The sequence below is a fragment of the Diabrotica undecimpunctata genome, chromosome 7, assembly GCF_040954645.1.
Source record: "Diabrotica undecimpunctata isolate CICGRU chromosome 7, icDiaUnde3, whole genome shotgun sequence".
Taxonomy (NCBI): domain Eukaryota; kingdom Metazoa; phylum Arthropoda; class Insecta; order Coleoptera; family Chrysomelidae; genus Diabrotica; species Diabrotica undecimpunctata.
This window is the reverse complement of record NC_092809.1, coordinates 154,595,583-154,616,039: the sequence shown is the minus strand read 5'-3', so window position 1 is coordinate 154,616,039 and position 20,457 is coordinate 154,595,583. Positions and strand designations below refer to the sequence as shown.

The 20,457-nt window shown below is 32.5% G+C and overlaps 2 protein-coding genes across 2 annotated transcripts; one reads left to right on the top strand and one right to left on the bottom strand.

Annotated features, from left to right (window-relative positions):
• The first annotated feature begins 1,648 nt into the window (after window positions 1–1,648).
• On the top strand, window positions 1,649–10,015 carry LOC140446050 (chromobox protein homolog 1-like). Its single transcript, XM_072538564.1, has 4 exons — window positions 1,649–1,793; window positions 2,112–2,310; window positions 4,384–4,589; window positions 6,246–10,015. The coding sequence occupies exons 2-4, from the start codon at window positions 2,186–2,188 to the stop codon at window positions 6,398–6,400; spliced, it is 486 nt and encodes a 161-aa protein (XP_072394665.1). The 5' UTR covers window positions 1,649–1,793; window positions 2,112–2,185; the 3' UTR covers window positions 6,401–10,015.
• Window positions 10,016–16,403: 6,388 nt separating this feature from the next.
• Window positions 16,404–19,754, bottom strand: Hsc20 (iron-sulfur cluster co-chaperone protein HscB-like protein, mitochondrial). Its single transcript, XM_072539632.1, has 3 exons — window positions 19,310–19,754; window positions 18,813–18,996; window positions 16,404–16,768 (listed from the first exon to the last, which is right to left on the bottom strand). The coding sequence occupies exons 1-3, from the start codon at window positions 19,642–19,644 to the stop codon at window positions 16,559–16,561; spliced, it is 729 nt and encodes a 242-aa protein (XP_072395733.1). The 5' UTR covers window positions 19,645–19,754; the 3' UTR covers window positions 16,404–16,558.
• Window positions 19,755–20,457: the final 703 nt, after the last annotated feature.

Genomic DNA, 20,457 nt, shown 5'->3' with positions numbered 1-20,457 from the left:
CTTTTTCTAATTGAAAATAATTTAATAATTTTAATATTAGTCTTTGTTCTTTCTCGATATAGGTATCTCGGCATATTTAAAATATTTTTATGACAATAAATACAAAATTCTTCTTCTTCTTCTTCTTCTTTTTTTGGGCTATGTTCTAGACAATTTACCCAGTTTACTTCGAGGGTAGACACTTTTTGTCTTGCTTCAGAAATACAAAATTAAATTTTCACTGTAAAATGTCTGATAATACTAAAGCTGGATTTATAGTTTGACGGACTGTAGACGCAGACGCACTGGAAAAAGATCAACATAGACTTTTGTCTACTCCTATTTATAAATGAACGTAAACGCATGACGGGACGTAAGCGAAACGCACTGTAACGGAAGAGTTGGTGAACTTTCATCTTTTACAGTGCGTTACTTGCGTCTGGCCAATCAAAAGAAATAATTTTGTGTTGTCAATTGTCAACCAAAGCGAACTGTCTGGCCCGGGCCCGCCTTCGCCTTCCATTTTGGTTTTGTAAAGTTGTTTACATATATGTTTGTTGTTTATAAAATAATTAAATAACTAAAATCTTTAAAAAATAATTATACGCATTCTCTATTTTTCTGTTACGGTTTATGGGTCTTGTGTTATATCGTCTTGGTCGCCTTATTATTGTCCTTTGAGTTTTTTGCAATGCTACTGCACACAACAGCAATCCTACAGCGCCAAGGAGCATACCTTCGTATATTTCACAATCCATTGTAACACGCAAAACGGATAAATATTAGAATAAACAATAGTAATAGCAAAGAATATAGACGCGTCTATATTCTTTGGTAATAGTATAAACACACATCCTTGGTTTATTATGATTCCTATAATTTATAGGTTATATTTATATTGAATGTTGGTTAATGTCACTTATTCATGGTCACCAATTCTTGCCACTGTTTTACTCATGCGCAAAAATTCCACTACGTCCATTTATAAATTGAAATAATATTTACAGTCCGTTTGTTACGTCTGCAGTGCGTCTACGTCTACAGTCCGTCAAACTATAAATCCAGCTTAACCTGGAATAACAATTATTTTATCAGTTGACGTTGTGAAAGTACTGTCAAAATCGAGACCTTCTGCGTCAAATTATATTTATGGGCATCATTGATTGGATATCTATTTAGCGTATTCTAAACTCCAACCAATTATACATCCGTAAGTAGAATTAACTTTACGATAAATAATTTTGTAAGTTCTATGTATAATATTCCCAGACTCACGTTTTTTTCTGTCACTTCTAGCTTAATGTGTTAGAGAGAATTCAATCAACTATGACGCACTGAAAGAAGGGTTTGGGACGAACTATATTAAGGATTTTGTTATTTATTAAAGTATTCCTAATATTTTACTCATTTTATAGAGTACAACTGACTATAAACTAAACTAGCGATTAGAGTATTCACTTCAATACACTTCAATATAGGGATACAAATTTTTGTAGGATGATCGAGAACACGAATTTAAGCGAATTTCATATTTCCTAAATCATGCAACACTGTAGGATTCATTTGTGACACATGACACATGTGGATTGGATTTACAAAATTACAAAATATCTCGAATTTTACTGATTTTTGATTTTCTATTAATTTGAAAAACATGTTATTATGAAAACACATTTTCATTCTACTATTGTTTCGAATTAAATGGTATGATCTATTTAATAATACGTTAGTATTCGTTCAATTCTGAATAATAAATGGTATACAGAACAAGATAGCAATTAGCGGATAGCCGAAGGTTGGATACATTGAAAATGGTAAAAAAATCAGTTTTACAAAAATGTTTCATAAATTAAAAAACCCTCAATATGAGGTGTTTGAAGCACTTAATATATTATATCTCGCTTACTCATATTAATATAGAGCTATATTATAGGATATATTCTTTTTAATTTTGTTGTGAATTGAATTGACATGTGGTAAAAAAGCATGTCTCCATTTTGTTTATTAGAAACTCGCGCGCTTTGTTGATAGCATGTCAACAGTTTATTTGTGTAGATATTTTTGTAGAAAAAGTGGTTGATATTATCTCACGTGCATGAGGTTTTCTGCTGCTTTAAACGAAATATTCATAGTTTTTTACAGACATTCCAAGATTTCGGCATTTTTGCACTTAAGGTTAGACTAGCTACACACTTGCAACCCAAAAATGAGCAAAAGCAGAAAAACTTCCCCAGACCCTGATGAACCTATAGAGGAATATACTGTTGAAAAAATTATAGACAGCAGAATTAATGAGCGAGGGGTTAAAGAATATCTGTTAAAATGGATTGGGTAAGAAATTTATTTCTGAAACAGAAATAGAATGTTTTAACAGCAGAAAGTTTGTTAAAGTTTATAACATTTACATCAAATAGATAGATAACAAAAGTTGATTGTATCTACTATTTCAGTTGTTCTGGTATTTTTGTTTTTCTAGTTATTTCTCTGAAAATTGTAATGTATTTTTAGTTTTCTTCAATGACACCCTGCAAGCATCTTGTCATTATTATGAATTGAACTAAACAAAATAAGGAAATAATTTTAATAAATGTCACTATTCCATGGAGCTGTATATATCTTTATAGAAAATTTTGAGAACCATTCCAAGTCTTTATACTAAGTATATTAATTTATTATGGGATAATCTATGGTTCAACAATGGAAAATAGAGGCAATTATTAAGGTCTATTGCACTCCTGAACTAAGTCACAGATGTGCAAATGCTCATGGGAATCTTGGTAAAATTCTTAAAGGGTATAAAATCAATAAACCCACTGCAGTATAATTACCCACAGGGATACCTGCCAACTAATGTGGCAGTGATTCTAATCTGCTATATCTTAAATATAAGCACTGACAGTGACTTAATTTTTTCTCTCTAAAGTCATAAGAATTGTAGCTAAGTACCATCTTTTAAGTAAATGTGATAGTGATAATCGTAAGATTAGGAGGGAAATTAAGAATCAACCTAAGAAGAGCAAAACTCTATCTATTTACTCTATCTATCTAAGTTAATTTGGAAAATTTTGCTAGAAAATTAGATAGCTAACCTAACCTGAAAGAAGAGAACCCCCATATATGGGGCACATGTATTATTATTAGAATTTGGCTTTAAAAGCATAAAGAAACGCAGAAAAAGTGCTTCAAAAGCATAATGATTTTATGAAAAAAAAAAAGGTTTTATTATACAAAAAAGCATATAAATTTTGACAAACCATTTTTTTATGAAAATTAGCCTAAATAATATAATAATTTCTAAGCTTAGCTTAAAAACTAGTAAGTACCTATTATAAATTGAAAAATAAAATATAGCAATAAAAAAAAAATAGATAACTGAAACAAAAATGCTTTAACCTAATTTTTATTGACAGCTTAGATAAAGGAAAATAAATAATTTTTGTTTAAAGCATGAAATAACTAAATACAGTGTAGTCCAATTAATATGACTTCACAGTTAACAACCAACAGTCCCTACTGGTTATGGTGAATACTTCTTCACCACTACTACCGGATCCATATTTATATCTACAATGTGTTCTCTCTTCAATCTGACCAATTTTTCCAGGGTTACCTTTCATATTTTTTTCAAAACCTTTGATTTTTTGGATTACGTCAACTAATGGCATTTACTGTTTTTCAAATCTTTTATTGTTTCACTCACAAAACAAAAAGTGACTTTTGGTAAAAGCAAAATTGTTTTGTAATTCTGTTTGACCTAAAACATCCTGACAATATTTTATCCATTTGCTAGCAGTATCTTAATTTCCAATACAAAGTTATATCCTAATAACATTGACAATGCCTGACTTAAACATTTTGATTTAATTCATATAAATTGAATGATGGAGCATGTGCTATCTCTCTCCTAACCGAGTATATATATTTGCTATATTTATTTGGTTTACTTAAAAGTTGCAAGTATATGGTGAGAATTTTTGGAAGCCCTGTATAAGTCACACAAGTATTTTCATTTTGTTTCTGTCTTCCATCTATTACTCATAAAGGTTCTATGCATTATATATGACCATAACAAAAATCGAGCAGTGTGTGTCAAGGCTCGAGCAACCTACCACTTTCCCATTGAATATTGGTCAATAAGCCAAACAAAATTTTCCTTACTTTTTTTCTGTTAACTCCCCCCTGGTTACTCTCTGTCCCTCTATTCCTTTTCCTCTTTGTCTGCTCTTTAGTTTTTCCCTGTTGGTGAATCATCGAACACTTGTTCTAGCATGCATACAGGTACTGTGTTATAATACATATATTCAACCTGTTACTATTAATGGCTTATTGTAATATAATTATTTGCAAAATATTTAATGTGATTTAAGTCTCTTATATGATATACAATTAATTATAAATTTACAGTTATGATCATAAAGATAATACTTGGGAACCTGAAGGACATTTGGACTGCCCTAGTCTCATTAAAGAATATGAAATGAATAAGGAGAAAGAGAAGAGTAAAAATAAGAAAAAAGTGGATGAAAAACGAGGGAAAGATGATAAAAAAGCCCATGGATTTGACAGAGGTCTAGAACCTGAAAAGATAATTGGTGCTACTGATACTTCAGGTAAATATTAAGGAATATAATATTATATACATAATTTCTGTACCATCTGTGAATAAGTCAATAAATCAAAAATATAAACTTTTCATTATGGCCATTTTAAACATTTTAATAGTTTTGAAGCATAAAAAATTTAAGTTTAATTTCGTTTTCATAGAAATTGGTGGGTAATCATGCAACAAATGACGTACATAATTATGAGCTGTGAGTATATCACTTACATTTAAAAAAATCTAACTTACACACTTATTTATGCCAAATTTCTGTGTTCTTATTGAGTTACCGACTTATTGTACTTACTGTACATAAATTCCAGGATTTCCAGGAAAAATTAAACAGTTTTTTATACTTTATTTCTGTATAACACGCAACATCAACTTTAATTGGGAAAGGAAACTAAAAAACTACTGATTATCTGCATCAAACTCTTCCAAATCGAGTTCCAAGTCTTGCATATCTGTAGTGGCCAAATTTTGGTAAAAATTATGAAAAACATCATCGATAAGCAGCAAAAGATTAAGTAGGTCTTTCTTTTTCGCCTTATTAATTGGCAGAAGCTTGTCTGTGATATGGGGCAATGTGCTTGGTACAATGTGTTTTCCTTTTCTTCGGAAATTAACAAATTTAAAAGGATTGAATACATCTCTAAACTATGTTTATATTTCACTATTCCAATATTACTATTATATTGGAACCACTGCACTGGCTGCCACAGAAACTTTTCTCCATTGGTTTTAACTTTTTTAACAATTAATGCTCCTTTTCCTAGACTGCTGAAATCCAAGAATTCTTCTTGTTTCATTATCACTACTTTTAATAGTTTCTTCCTTTTGCAAGATCTTACCAGCTGATACCAGTCATTAGGGTGATTGATCTTAATGTGTGTTCTCTTCGTTTCTTTCTCTATAAGAGCATGATCCATATTACACTCCATGTGAGTATGCTCACTGACCAAAAACTTGTGATTTATAACTTTGAGATTTGGTAGTTTTGTAAAAGCGAAAGTGAACATGAAAGCGACTTTCTGGTTCTTATTTCGCCTCCGCAAGTATCTGAATAGAAAGTTAGCTCTTCCATACATATGATGTTCCGATAAAAGGCGGTAAATACAAGAAGCTATCTGATTGTCACCTCTTCCAGCAGTTGATTCGTCCCACATGAAACATGTAACTTCATTTGTTGCTAATTTGTGAACGGTAAGGTTAAATGTCTACATTTGTCGCTTATAAAAGACATTGTTCACAGTTAAAAAGAGGGTTGGAAGGCACTGGTAAAGATCAAAAGTGTATGCTCTTTTTTTAGTGTCTGAAGATGTAACTTCCTTATCCACCTGTTTTGCCTTGTAAACATCGTCTGCGAGCTGCTGGTGTTTATCCCTCTCTTGTCTCAAATTCTCTCTCTCTCCTCCCATGAATTGTTTTTACCTGAAATTTTACAGATGTTTTTCCAGACAAGAGAAGGCGACATTGAACTGTATATACTTGATACAAATTCGTTCCAAGACTGTGTTCTGCTGTTCTTCATAATATATCTTGCTTGTGCTCTTGTTTTTTCCTCAATTAAATTTTGTTCTGTTCTTGTTATGTTTTTTGGATGTAAATCTATACTGTTTTAATCATTTTTCTAATTACCTCTTTATTAATGCCTATTTTTGTTTAGGTTCACTGATGTTTTTGATGAAATGGGTCGGTACTGACGAGGCCGATCTCGTACCAGCGAAGCAAGCCAACGTGAAATGTCCCCAGGTAGTAATTAAGTTTTATGAAGAGAGACTAACTTGGTCTGCCCCACCATCAGAAGATTACCGAAATTAAAAAATGTTTATTCTTAATTTTAGGCATAGTAACTTAGTCGTTTCTCAGTTTTCTACTTGTTTAATTGGTCTTATATTTTTGATAAGATGAAACTTAATCTTAAGGTGGGATTATTGAACAGAAAATATTATTATATTTATAATATACATAAACTCTCGGATTATGAAAGTTTTTTATTATATTGGGACCATAAAATTTACAAGAACACAAATTACACTTACTTTAGTCATCTATGATTAGTTAGTCATCGGGGCGCCATGTTTCTAATCAAATGGCATAAGCAAATAAACAGGTATTGTTCACTCTAAAATTTACAATAAACAAATTCCACTGCCATCGGATATATTTTCGCTTTTTTATTTTATTCGTTTTTCGGGAACACCAAAACTATTTCAGCTTTTATACAAATTATGTTTTGTAAGCAGTACATTAATATGCATTGTTAATTCCTTAAACAAAAATCTTTGTGAGACTTGTTGCAAAACTTCATGAACCTTGGAAATACGCATGCTCGAAAAAAATGAATCAAAAACACTGACCATTTTAATTTCATACTGAATTTTACATTGCACAGATTTTGATTATAAATAAGTGTTTAAAGTACTGAAAAATATCTTAGATTGAAAATAAATAACAAATCAATGTATGATAGAAAAATTTGAATTCAAAATTCGTACAATGCTGCGCTTGGAATTTCTTCACTGTGCATGGTTGAAACGTCCACATACTTCGCTTACCCACAACCTACTGATGTAACTCAACTGAAACTGCAAAATAGATTTGCGTTTATAGGTCGTTGTTGTCGTCGTCGTCGCTATTAGACAGTATGTTTCAGAGTCACTATCATCTTCTAAATTTATGTGCTTCATCCATAATGAATTCTTTGCTGAAATACTCTTCTTCAACTTTAATAATATGACTGCAAGTATTTGCCCATATCTCTGGCGTGAGGCGTGATTTCAATTACCTGGTGTTTGTTATCTTTTGAACATAACGTGCTAATTTAAAAGTAGTGTTTCTTTTTTCTATGTCACCATTTTATATTTTAAAATGGCCCATATATTTTCAATAGAGTTAGGTTCCGGAATGATATGGTGGTAAACGTAAAGCCAACTAGCTGTACTCTGCTTAAACACATGTTTCAGTCACAGAGTTTCGAGTCACGAAACGGCTTAACCTATTTTTATGAAGTTGCATATGTATTTTCGGGAAGTCTGAGAATCATAATCTAAGTAATTTTTTTTTTATTTTTTGGACACAATGTTTTATTTTTATTTTTTTATGATGTGGCATTAAACAATACAAGTCTTATTTTTCACCCTTCTATCACTAACCCCTATGTTTTAATAGCCACATTATTAACTTAATCATTTTAAGCCTGGTCGATAATTGATCAATTATTCCCGCCAGGCATCCACCAGTGTCACTTCTCACCCAGTAAACAGCACGAAGTAGGGATGAGAACGAAGCCGGTCTCCTGTCTCTCTCACTCCGAAAACTCTACACAGTATTCGACCATTATTATTGTTTCCAATTATCATTTTACCTTCCCAGTGTAATTTTCAAGTAAATTTATTATTTAAATTAATTTGCTGGGTGGAGGTGATTCAGCGTGTTTTCGGACATAGCTCACGAGTTCAAAAACTATAATTTGACGAACAATATTGGTGTCAAAAAATACAGATGTCCATGATCTGAATACGACCATTCTGAGTTTTCTTCCAGGAAAGTTGTTTCCGTTCAAATTATGACACAGTCATCAATCAGGATGAGTTAGTTAACTATCCTACACAGTTTTTGAAGTCATTGGAATTGCCTGGACTCATACCTAACAATTTACAATTAAAAATAGGATTAGTTGTCATTATACTGCGTAACATTAATCAACCCTGTCTGTGCAATGGAACGATACTGACTGTGAAAAGACTAATGAATCATGTCATTGAGGCAACCATCAAGGAAAAATATAAAAGAGAGAATGTCATGATCCCGCGTATACCGACTATTCCAACGAACGTACCATTTGATTTTAAACGTTTACATTTTAATAATAATAAAGGTCTTTATTTTTCCTTCAAATTCATACAATACACAAAATATATAATTTATATATGCATAAAATACAATAAGAAAGAAAAAATGCTGAAGATCAGTTGGTGCTGATTTCAAGAAATCAGTACCTCATCTTAAGCAAGAGAGAGAAAAATATATACAATATATTTTTTTGCATGTTCTGTAACAATCAATTAAAAACCATAACCAATAGAAACATTTAGCATTTAAATATTGTCCAAAAACTATCACACAGTTTATACATACTTCATAACAGGTCATCAAATAGTTGCACATGTGTTACTCACTTGGCAAATTTAGATTTAAGAGATTTCTGTTATATCTTCATCAAAAATTTCCACCTCCATTGCCTAAATATTCTTGATATCGATTCATATGGAATTTTTTTACACAAACTCCAACGGGCCAGAAATCCGATTTATCATATCCTTCTTGTTGAGGGGAGCCGATACCACAAATCGCTTTAGCATGTTTTCTTGGCTGGGTAGCTCTTTAACCATAATAGATTTCTCTTCCATTCCGCGTTTGTCTCGTAAAAATGTACGAATATCTTCTTCTGTCGATGTCCTCCTAATACTGTATATGTATAACCAAACTTTACTTTCCTCTCCCTTAAAACCACTACCACTATCATCATGAGCTATTTCTGCGGTGCCAATATTTCGTCTAGATTTCTATAGTTTTGTCTTTCTCTTCACAACCTCAGTGTAGCTGTCATGCTCGTCTAGTGAGACTTTATCAATTTCAGCATCAATCTTCAAACCTATTTCCGTAACTGAGCCATCACACCAAGTTTTGTTTATTTGCTTTTGAATTTGTTTTTTTTTTAGTGTATTTACCATTGCCGTCTGTCAACAGAGTAGGAGACAGTTTTGGTTCGTATGAACTACTGTCAGTTACGACTACGTCACGATATAATCGAATCATCGGCGAAGGTTGTGCGACATTTATGTTCTGTGGTATATCCATAGATTTGAGCGGTTCACTTTCACCACAGTTCAACCACAAATTCACTATTGTATAAACCATCTTTTAAGACCAAGTGTTATATAAATGGTATAGAGAAAAAAATGTTTTTACTGTATATGTAAATGTTTTAAAAGCATTTTTACCGTTTCACATAATCAATCTTTTGTTTATTTTTATATTTTATAAACTGGGCAGCGATTCCTGCTGGACGGAATAGAATAGTTTTATATGTTTAGGGTGACAATTATCATGTATAGGTTATTAACTATGAATGAAAAGAATATTCTCGTAAATAGCTTAAATTTAGATGTTTCCTGCTCCAAGGTGATGATAGAATGTATGGTAAAATGTTAATATGTGGCTGCTGTAATAAAGAAGAATTAAGATACTATTACCGTCTACAGAATGCTAAAAAGTAAAGCATTTTCAACATTTTTTTGTTTCTTATTTATTATACTGTGTAGGTAAAAGTTTATGGTCGGTATGGACCTTACGTGAGATGGAGTGAGAAACACCTGTTTAAAAAGAGAGAGGTATATTAGGTCCAGCCTTTATATCGTCGAAAATGCATTAGTGGAAACAGTAAAAGAGGGAAAGTTCAACGTTGCCAAACTTATTGGTTTTATTTGACCTGTCGTCTTTTTAGCATTTGAACAATGTTCTAAGATAATCAAATTTGGGCGAATTGATTTAAATGTCAGCTTACTGTTTTTTATTAGGAATATGCCACAATTTTACTTTACAATAAATGTAATTTAACATTTTGATTTCCACTTCGGAAATCGTTTTATATAAATAAAATTTATTAATGTATCGTATTTTAAGTACGATTTCTGAACTGGAAATCTAAACATCAAAATAAGCTTATTTTAAAGTCACATTGTGCCTTATTACCAATAAAAATAATAAACTACATTACGACGCCACAATAAAAAAGCTTCATACAAAATTATTTGGCAACGTCGCGTCGTCAAAGAAAGGACACTTTAATTTTAATACGTGGTAACGAGAATACATTAGAGGTTGTTCGTTGACGTTTTTATCGTTAACGAAACAACCGTTTTTCCTAAACAAGTAACTAGTTGAAAAACTAGTTCAATTATTCAACTAGTTGATTGTTTAACAGTAGTTTCAAATAAGCGAGTACATAAACAAACATATTGGCTATTATCGTTTATGTGTATATGTATTGAAGTGAAAGAAACTAATGAAGGATATATTTATTATAACTTGAAAAATAAATTAAACAATACAAATAGTAAATAGTATTGACATTTATGAGAAGTTTTGATCGGCATGACCAAAGTTTCCTCTCTGCAAAGTTTCAGCCAATTTAACTGAAACCACTTTCACATAAGAAAAGTGGCGGGGTCCTTTCTAGATATCTGCATTATGGTACTTGTTGATAGTTTTTATGACGGCTCAAGATCATAATTCAAAATGGTGGATGGGCATCATTTTGTAATTATTCTAAAAGGATCATAAAATATGGCATGTAATACCTAATTTTATGTACTTATAGCTAATATTAATTTTGTAAACAAACATTTATTCACATGCAGTTTATTAACCAAATAAAATTGCATTAATTAAAACAAATGTTTATTTCTGAAATTTTATAGTTGTTTATAGATTAGTATTTATAAATGGAAAGTTTTGAATGAAAATAAATATACACTAACATTCATAAATATTTTTCTTTTTTCTATGAAAGAAGTCTGCGGCAGTAAGTTTAGTTGAGTTATTAATAATAAAATATTACGTCGGTATGAATTTTTATGTTGTATCTTTCTATATTATACATTCTAACATTACCTAACAGCCATAACATCTAAATTTAAGTTCGATAATTATATTTTATTATTCATGGTTAATCACTTTTAAGTACGTCATAAAATTGCAATAATTAAATCTATTATATTTTTTACGTTTAAGACCTATTGCTCAGATTTTGTACAGAAAAATATCTGATACTTTGTATATTTAATAATAAGTATACACACTTTTGTATAAAATTCAAAATAATTTTTGTAAAATGTTCTAATGAAATTGGTAGTGTATAAGAATACGCACCATATTTCTCTAATGTTTAATCGAATCGTATTTGATACAGAATTCTGTTAATAAATGTTCATAACAAATAATACGTATTTATATTTATTTACCTTTCTTCAGCTGTCCCCATCGTTTTCCCTTACAAACATGTCCCTTCTTACTCTCTGGTTTATATAACTGCTTATAAACAAAACTAAGACAAATGTTTCATAATTCATATGCCCATGTGAATACAATGTTATATTATGTGCAATTAAATGGTTACATTACAATAGTTACATATTAAGCACTCACTAACTAAAGAAATCGACCGTCTACATGCGCTTAAAATCTTAATTGAGAAAACCAATGAATACAACCTTCCGCTGTACTTAGCATTCGTAGACTATGAAAAGGCTTTCGACAGCATTGAACACTGGGCGGTGGAAGAAGCTCTGGTCAATAGTAGCATAGATTCAAGATACCGACAATTGATACATGATATTTACCAAAACGCAATCATGACCGTAATTCTGGACGACAAATTAATAACGGATAATATAAAAGTTAAACGAGGAGTCCGACAAGGCGATATAATTTCACCTAAACTGTTTACCTTGACCCTCGAAGATATAATAAAATCAACAGATTGGGAAAACAGAGGAATATGTATTAACGGAAAGTACCTAAATCACCTTAGATATGCGGATGATATACTCCTGATCTCCTCGGAACGACAAGAACTAGAATTAATGCTGAATGAACTTCATGAAAAATCACTGCAAAAAGGCCTAAAAATTAACTTCAACAAAACAAAAGTAATGACAAACACGGAAGACCAAGAGGCAATAAAAATACAAACAGAAAAAATAGAACAGGTAAATGAGTATCTATCTAGGACAATCAATCAGAGCTAACAGAGAAAATCAAACAGCCGAAATATCGAGACGAGTAAGAATGGGATGGGCAGCGTTCGGCAAACTTTCTTACGTTCTAAAAAATCAAACAACCCCTCTACACTTACGAAGCAAGTCCTGTATAACACCGGTGCTCACCTACGGAGCACAGACATGGACATTTACACAGGCCAATTTGGATAGGATAAGGAAGACACAAAGAGCGATGGAGAGACAAATGTTGGGTATATCACTTAAAGATAGAAAACGTAACCAGTGGATCAGAACCAGAACGAAGACAGTAGACGCGATAGAACAAGCAGCAAAACTGAAATGGAAATGGGCTGGATACAATGAACGTCTCCAAGACGGACGATGGAAAATGGCATCGGAAAGTGGCGTCCATAAAATGCAAAGAGATCAAGAGGCAGACCACAGATGAGGTGGAAAGATGACATCAGGAAACAAGGAGGTCCCACATGGCAGAGAACAGCTCAAGATAAGGAAAGATGGAGAGAACTGGGGGAGACCTACATCCAACAATCCAAGGATAGAGAATAGGTTCAAAAAAAAAAACTAAAGGCAAGTGTTTAGTACAAATTAAACGTTCAACTATGGAGCAGATGGTCATCCAGTTTATTTTTGAAAATATTGACAGATGGAGCATCTATGATCTCAGCCGGAAGGCTATTCCATATCGAGAACACTTGATTACAGAGAAAAAATTGTGTAGTTGTTGTTAAAAAAGTTTCCTTTTTAAACTTAAGTTTGTGGCCACGAAGACGATTGTCATTATCTAGTATAAACATATCCCCCACATTTCCAAAGTCGTATTTTACTATCCGAAACGTAACAATTAAATCGCCTCGAAGTCGACGTTGTTCAAATGTAGTGAGCTTGGCCATTCAGTCTTTCTGTATACGTAGGTCTTGAGCGACCAAAAGACATCCTAGTGCACTGCCGCTGTACGTTTTCGAGAATATTACGATCGCGCACTAATACCGGACACCAAACGGTTCCGCAATATTCCAGAACTGGACGAATGTACAGTTTATACAGATGAACTGAGCTCATAAATGACACCTTCGCAAACGTTTTATTTACTAGATATAATTTACTGTTAGCTTTTTTAGAAATATGCAAAATATGTTCCGACCAACTTAGATTGTTATTAATTATAACACCTAGATCATTATGTGATTTCACTGTTTTTAACGCGCGCCCATTAATAGAGTAAGGAAGACACGGATTATTTTTACCCATGTGAAGAACTACACATTTGTCCACATTAAGAGGCAGCATCCAAGTAGAGCACCATTCTGAGATGCTATCAAGGGGGGATCGGAAAATAGCTTCGTGTCATCTGCATAGAAAGCTTTGCTGCATTTAATGTGAAATTGTAGATCACTTGAGTATGGTATGAATAGAAGTGGGCCCAAAACTGATCCTTGCGATACCCCACTTAAAACCGTTCTCTCAACTGAGAAAGAGTCCCCAGCTCTTAACACAAAACTTTCTATCTGTTAAATTCGCGTCGATCCATCTCACGGATACCAATGTGTTCCAATTTATGTAATAGTCTTCGCTTTGGAACTCGATCAAAAGCTTTAGCAAAGCAAAAAATGAGGTAAATAATATCTACCGGGGCTTTTCTGTCTAATGCTCTTGACCATTCATTGACACACCAGAGAAGATTTGTCATTGTAGAACGTCCTTTGACAAAACCATGCTGCTGTTCTGGTATAACCAGTTCATTTTGCAGAAAATCAGAAATTGTCTCGGCAATAATAGATTCCATTAGATATTACAGGTGTTAAGCTAATAGGCATAGCTTAACATAAAGAAAACCAAATTTATGACAATTAGTAAAAAATCCATACTAAACGCTCAACTTACAATCAACCAACAGAATATCGAAAGAGTCTCTAGGCACCAATTTAAATAGCCAATGGGACCACTCAACAGAAATTAAACAGCGAATAATAAAAGCAAAAGCAGCATTCGTTAGAATGAGAACCATTTTCAACAGTCGAGACATATCATTAAAAACAAAATGCCGTCTATTGAACTGCTACATATTCACAGTTCTGCTCTACGGAATGGAAGCATGGACACTGACTGTTGCATCTATGAATCGGCTCGAAGCTTTCGAAATGTGGTGTTATAGGCGCATCTTACGTATATCCTGGGTTGACAGAGTTACTAATGTGGAGGTCCTGCGTAGAATGGGGAAAGAATGTGAAATTCTCATGACCGTCAAAACTAAAAAGTTGGAATATCTAGGACATGTAATGAGAAATCAAGAACGTTACGGCCTTCTCCAGCTGATTCTCCAAGGGAAAGTAAATGATAAGAGAGGACCGGGAAGAAGACGCATTTCCTGGCTTTAAAATTTACGAAAGTGGTATAACACGACTACCACTGAACTGTTCCGCGCTGCAATAAATAAAGTAAAGATAGCCGTGATGATCGCCAACATCCGGAACGGATAGGCACTTTGAGAAGAAGAAGAAGAAGCTGATAGGACGATAGTTATTAGGATTCAATATGTTCCCTTTTTTAAAAATCGATATTACAGATGCGGTTTTCCATATAGGAGGCAAAATATGTGTGGTGAATGTTAAGGACCTAATCACATATAGTGGGTAAGCTAAAGCTTCAGAACATTTCTTTAAAAATAAAGAAGATATTAAGTCGAGACCAGGAGACGAATTATTTTTTAGGCTTTGAAGATGATGTTTAACTTTTTCAGGAGTAATGATTATATTTTCAAGCGAAGAAGGAACTCGTGACGAAGTAATATTAGGCAACTGATGATTAGTGGGTTCGACAGAGAAAACCTTTGATGGGGGTTGATTCTAAAATTTCAAAATACTCATCAGGGAGTTCATGTCCAGTGTTGTGGAGAAGTTTAGCTGGAGAAAACGGAACTTTTCTTTATGTATGTGTGCTGATGGGTATAGCCTGCTCCGCCTCATGCAGAATCTGAGGATTTTTCTTTCGGTAGCCATGATGGCATTGATTTCGTAGGTCTTCAGAGAGGCGTGATGCATGAATTGTATTTGATGATGGGTCTAATGAATGTTTTATAGGTGTGCAATAAAGCTTTAGATGATGTCTTGCCCAGTTTGCCGGTTAGCACTGCCGGGAGTTTAAACCTCCTCACTCTGTCAAGGGTATCTTGAATGCCGGATAATATCAGTGACGAACTCTGCTAATGTGAAGAGTTGATGGTGTTGCTACTCATGAGTTAGTTAATCCATGGTCACTCGGGAGACTAAAATAGCTTAGAAAATGTTTACAGCTATTATGGTTTTGATTCCGTTCATAGTTATAATTACTTAACCAAAATTTTTAAGTATAGGTAACATTTTAAATTAAAGAATTATAATTAAATACAATGCTAATTTGCTCATATTGGTACAAACACTGTTTTTCTGAATATGTCTACTATTAAGATAATAACTTTCAACCTTTCATATCACAAATACTTGTTAAAATACAAAAAGCAGTCAATAAAGTTTTAGTCTAATAAAGCAACCTAGCTTTCTTCAAGTTTTTTTTTAACACAAAAGCACATCAACCGCGCAGGGTTAGATTAGATTATGTGAGGTCATTAAGGCCATGCGGCCTCACCGCACTTCAACCTATAGAGATCTTTTGTGCATACCTTAATCTAGTTAAACTCTAGAATGCCAATACTTCTGATGAAGTTGATTAGCTTCCTAGGTGACTTGTTTCCTATGTCAGAGGACGCCAGACTGACCTCTCCTATGAATTTTAGTCGTTTGAAGAACAGTGCTACGCAGTTGCATAGTATATGTTCTGCCGTTTCTTTTTCATTGTGACAGAAACGACAAAAGTTGCAATTGCTCTAAATGGGTATAAAACCCATTAAGATTCCACTGTAAAATAAAGAAATTGGACATGAGATGAGATAGTTGCTGCCTGAGATAGTTGTTTACCTATCTCCTTTGTGGAAGAGATATTATTGGGGTCTAGTTTCTATTTTAATTTTGTCAATAATCAACTAATCAACTTTCTTCAAGTTTATTTTTTATTGTTAACAGTAAATAGTACACTCTGTGAAAAATTTATAAATTCTCCATTGCTTTCGGCAAATAATCCACAATAAAACTTTAATATCACCTATAATTAATTTAAAAACAAATAATTTTGTCTAATATCAATCAACCACTCCAGCTTCTCTAAATATTGAATTAATTCTGCTATTAATACTAGAAAAATACTTAAATTTAATAATAGTTTTCTTTGCTTCTTCTAAGTTTCCATTTTTAAAGTGTTCATCAATGTCTTTAATTAATTTATCCAGTTGTTTTTTATTTTGTACATCTAGTTGTTTCAATTTGTCTACATTGTGTTCAGCTTCTTCAATCTAAAACAATTATATAAGTTTAAAAAATAAATGAATAAAATAAAATGTCCTATAAACAAAATTTCAGATAAATAAAAGTATTTATCTGAAAACTAAAGATATTAAAAACAGCCACAAAAACACCTAGAATTAATCTAAGAAGAATAAGAGAAGATGATCTCTGCCAACAGATGTAGAAAGAGAAGGACTACCCATCATCTTAGAGAACATCATACAACAGCTGGAGGGCGATAGATCCCCTAAAAGCAAACAATGTATAACACAAGAAATAAAGTCATATCGGAAAGGAGGAAATACAAGAATAAAAAAGGACAACAATACAAAAACTTAAAGAAAACAATCAAACAAAAAATCAAAGGAACAAAGGAATTGCGGCTATCAGAAAAATGTGCAGAAATAAAAAGTTTAGGAAAACAACATGACAACTTTAGCGTGCACAGGAACATGAAAGAAACAGCTGGCATATACAAAAAAAATAGATATTGAAAACATAATGGACAAAAATAACAAAATAATAATTGAAAGTGCAGAGAAAATAAATAGATAGGAAGAATATATAAAAGAGAATATATAAAAAAGAAAACTGAATACCTGTGCATTGGAGTAGAACAAAAAGATCTCATATTAGATTATAACACCACAATAAAGCACTGCTGTGACTACAAACATCTAGGTATCACTATTTCACAAGATGGAACATTAGACAAAGCCATAAGAGAGAAAAATATGTCAGGGAGAAAAGCCATCACAATGTTAAACAGCATTTTATGGGACCAATCCATCAGCAAATAAAATAAAAAGAGGATATATGAGACTATAGTAAAAAGTATCACTTTGTACAGCTGTGAGGTATGGCCACTGAAAGAAAGAACACTGGCAACGCTGAAAGCAACAGAAATGGATTTTTGGAGAAGAGCTGCAGGAAGATCTAGAAGAGAAAGGATTACCAACGAATGCATTAGAGAAATAATGGGAATCAAACGAACAGTCACGTATGCCTTAACAACAAAACAATCTGGTTCAGACACATACAAAGAATGGATAAACAACGAATACCAAAAGAAATATTAAAATGGCAACCAGAAGGAAAGAGAAAACGAGGCAACAAGAAAAAGTTGGAGAGAAGGAATAAATAAAGAACTGAGAGAGAGGGCCATTGAAGAAGACCTATGGAACAACCGTACTAGTGGCTATTGGAAGTCGGAAAACGTTATAAACCGACTAGTAGTAGTAGTAGAATATATAAAAGAGCTATTTGAGGCGAAATATTGAAGACGAAATAATGGAGACAATAGAACCAAGAGCTAGGGGCCTACAACTACCAAAGGGACTAAAACATATAAAACATGATAAAGCCGTGGGAGCGGATAAAATACCTACAGAAATATTGAGGGCACTAACAAATAACTACATGGATATACTAGTAGAATTATTCAATGAAATTTACTATACCGGGGAAACTTCAAAAGAATGGCTAATGTGAAGAATATAGAATGATCAGCTTGATGAACCATGTTTTAAAAGTTTTCTTGCGAGTGATACATGAACGTGTCTACAAAAAACTAGACGATAGAATAACAAGAAACCAACTGGAATTTAGAAAAGGCTTGGACACTAGGGAGGTATTATTTACTATACAAATACTCATAGAATGGTTTCGAGATGTCAACTGTGACATATTTATATGTCTAGATGACTTTGAGAAAGCCTTTGTCAAAATACAAGACAAAAGACTGGCAAAAATATTACGGAACACAGAAATAGATGAACAGGATGTGAGAATCATTACAAATTTATATCAATATGAGAATGACATAATATCAGTAGAAAAACAAAAATCTAAAGAGATACCTATAAGCAGAGGAGTGCAATAATGATGTGCACTATTCCCTCTACTTTTATATAAATATTTAACCACATTACTTTTTCAACCTTGGTCAAAATTTTATGAGTAAGTTTTGAGGCTTTGCCTAAAAATTTACTTCAACAGTTTTGCACTGATGGCGCGAGTATACTGGTATTTATAAATTAAGATCAATGTTACCTCTTCATTTAATTCCATTATTTTCATTAAGAATTCAGGTTCATCAATAGTTTGGCCCTCTGCAATGCTTTCTCCTCTCAAATGTAATAAGTGTTCAGCTCTTTTTAAAGGTGATAGAAGATTACTAAAGGCCTTGTTGATCAAAGAGGAATATTCTTCTGAAATGTGTTGCTCTTCACTAGTACTATAAAATATAAAAAAATTATATTATATTGCAGAAAAAGTAAAAAGTTAATAGAAACCGTGATATCATTGAAAAACTGCCTAGTCTAATAAAATAAATAATCAGTCTATAAAGGTGAATAATATTGACATGAGCCAAAAGATACACTTATGAAATTAGAGAAGCCCACTGCATTTGCAGAAAATAGTAAATATAATACAAACTAAAATAAATGAATAGAACTACTTAATTAAAATGTTGTTCGAGAATCTTACAGTCAAAGTCATAAGACATTACTATAAGCTTTTCAGCATAAACAAAAAGTTATAATTACCTATTACTAAACTTATCTGGATGTATATAACTTTGAAAACTCCTAAATTTCTCCTTTAAAAGCTTTTGATCAACATTAAAGGTCTCTTGAATTTCCAGCACCTTAAAATAATTACTCTTCTCTTTTGGTACTTGTATAACGTTACATTTTTCACAAAATATGTTAGACCCCTTTCGCTCTGCTCCACATTTCCAGCAATAATTTAAAGATATCTGTGAGCTAGAGGTTCCTAAAAATGAAACATTAACATTTTGATTTTTTGTTACAATTGAATGAGTTGATGTGTTATAAAAGAATCGTTGCATATGTGAAATTATCAATGGCGTTCGCTTCATTTTACTTATTTTTATCTACTTGTAAATACTAATTCACTTAAGTATTTTAGGTATTTATAAAAATATTGTTTAAAATTTTACATAACCAAACACATAGATAAATAATATAGAAATAAAACTTGATGTTTTGTGTTTTATAAATTCTTCTTCTCATTTGTAACCGTGATGTTTAACCTACATTATAATCGGGCGACGCCAGACGCCAGAGCCGAATAGCTCATCCTGAATAAAATGTGTAGTGTGTGTGTGTAGCCAAAATGCCGTGTTATATAGTAACAATACCGAGTCACAACACAACATAATTATTATATCTAGATAGGATGTTAAAACCGGGGCTAATAATAGAGTACACTAAAAAATACATCATACATTTGTTGTAATTGGTTGTCATCTTCATCTGATTTTGACAGAGAACATTTTGAGGTTATGTATTTGTTTGTTTTGGTTTGTTTGTTTAAAGCATAGATATCATAAACATAATGTCTATGGTTTGGCGGGTTTATTCCAGCACCAAGCCTAAGGACACATAAAAAATCTGTTAGTTAAAACACCATATTCAATTACCCAAGACTTTGTTTTAGCAAAAAATTATGGAATCTACGAAATCGTCATATCAAAAGAATACATAAAGATATATGTTGGGTTAGTGCTTTCTAAGTGCAGCGGAAGTCTGTGATAACAAAATAATTGTCATGGCTACTTTTATTGTTCTGCCGGGGTGGCCGGGGAGCCAATTAACTATTAATCAGAATCAGATGAGGAGGAGTTATGGAATATTGGACCATTGGACTTCTTACTGCATTTAATAATATA

Coding starts and splice junctions, on each gene's coding strand:
- LOC140446050 (XM_072538564.1), top strand. CDS start 2,186: ATGAGCAAAAGCAGAAAAACTTCCCCAGACCCTGATGAACCTATAGAG. Junction 2,311..4,383: donor TATCTGTTAAAATGGATTGG/GTAAGAAATTTA, acceptor ATAAATTTACAG/TTATGATCATAAAGATAATA. Junction 4,590..6,245: donor TGGTGCTACTGATACTTCAG/GTAAATATTAAG, acceptor ATTTTTGTTTAG/GTTCACTGATGTTTTTGATG.
- Hsc20 (XM_072539632.1), bottom strand. CDS start 19,644: ATGAAGCGAACGCCATTGATAATTTCACATATGCAACGATTCTTTTAT. Junction 18,997..19,309: donor CCAGATAAGTTTAGTAATAG/GTAATTATAACT, acceptor TATATTTTATAG/TACTAGTGAAGAGCAACACA. Junction 16,769..18,812: donor TAATGGAATTAAATGAAGAG/GTAACATTGATC, acceptor TAATTGTTTTAG/ATTGAAGAAGCTGAACACAA.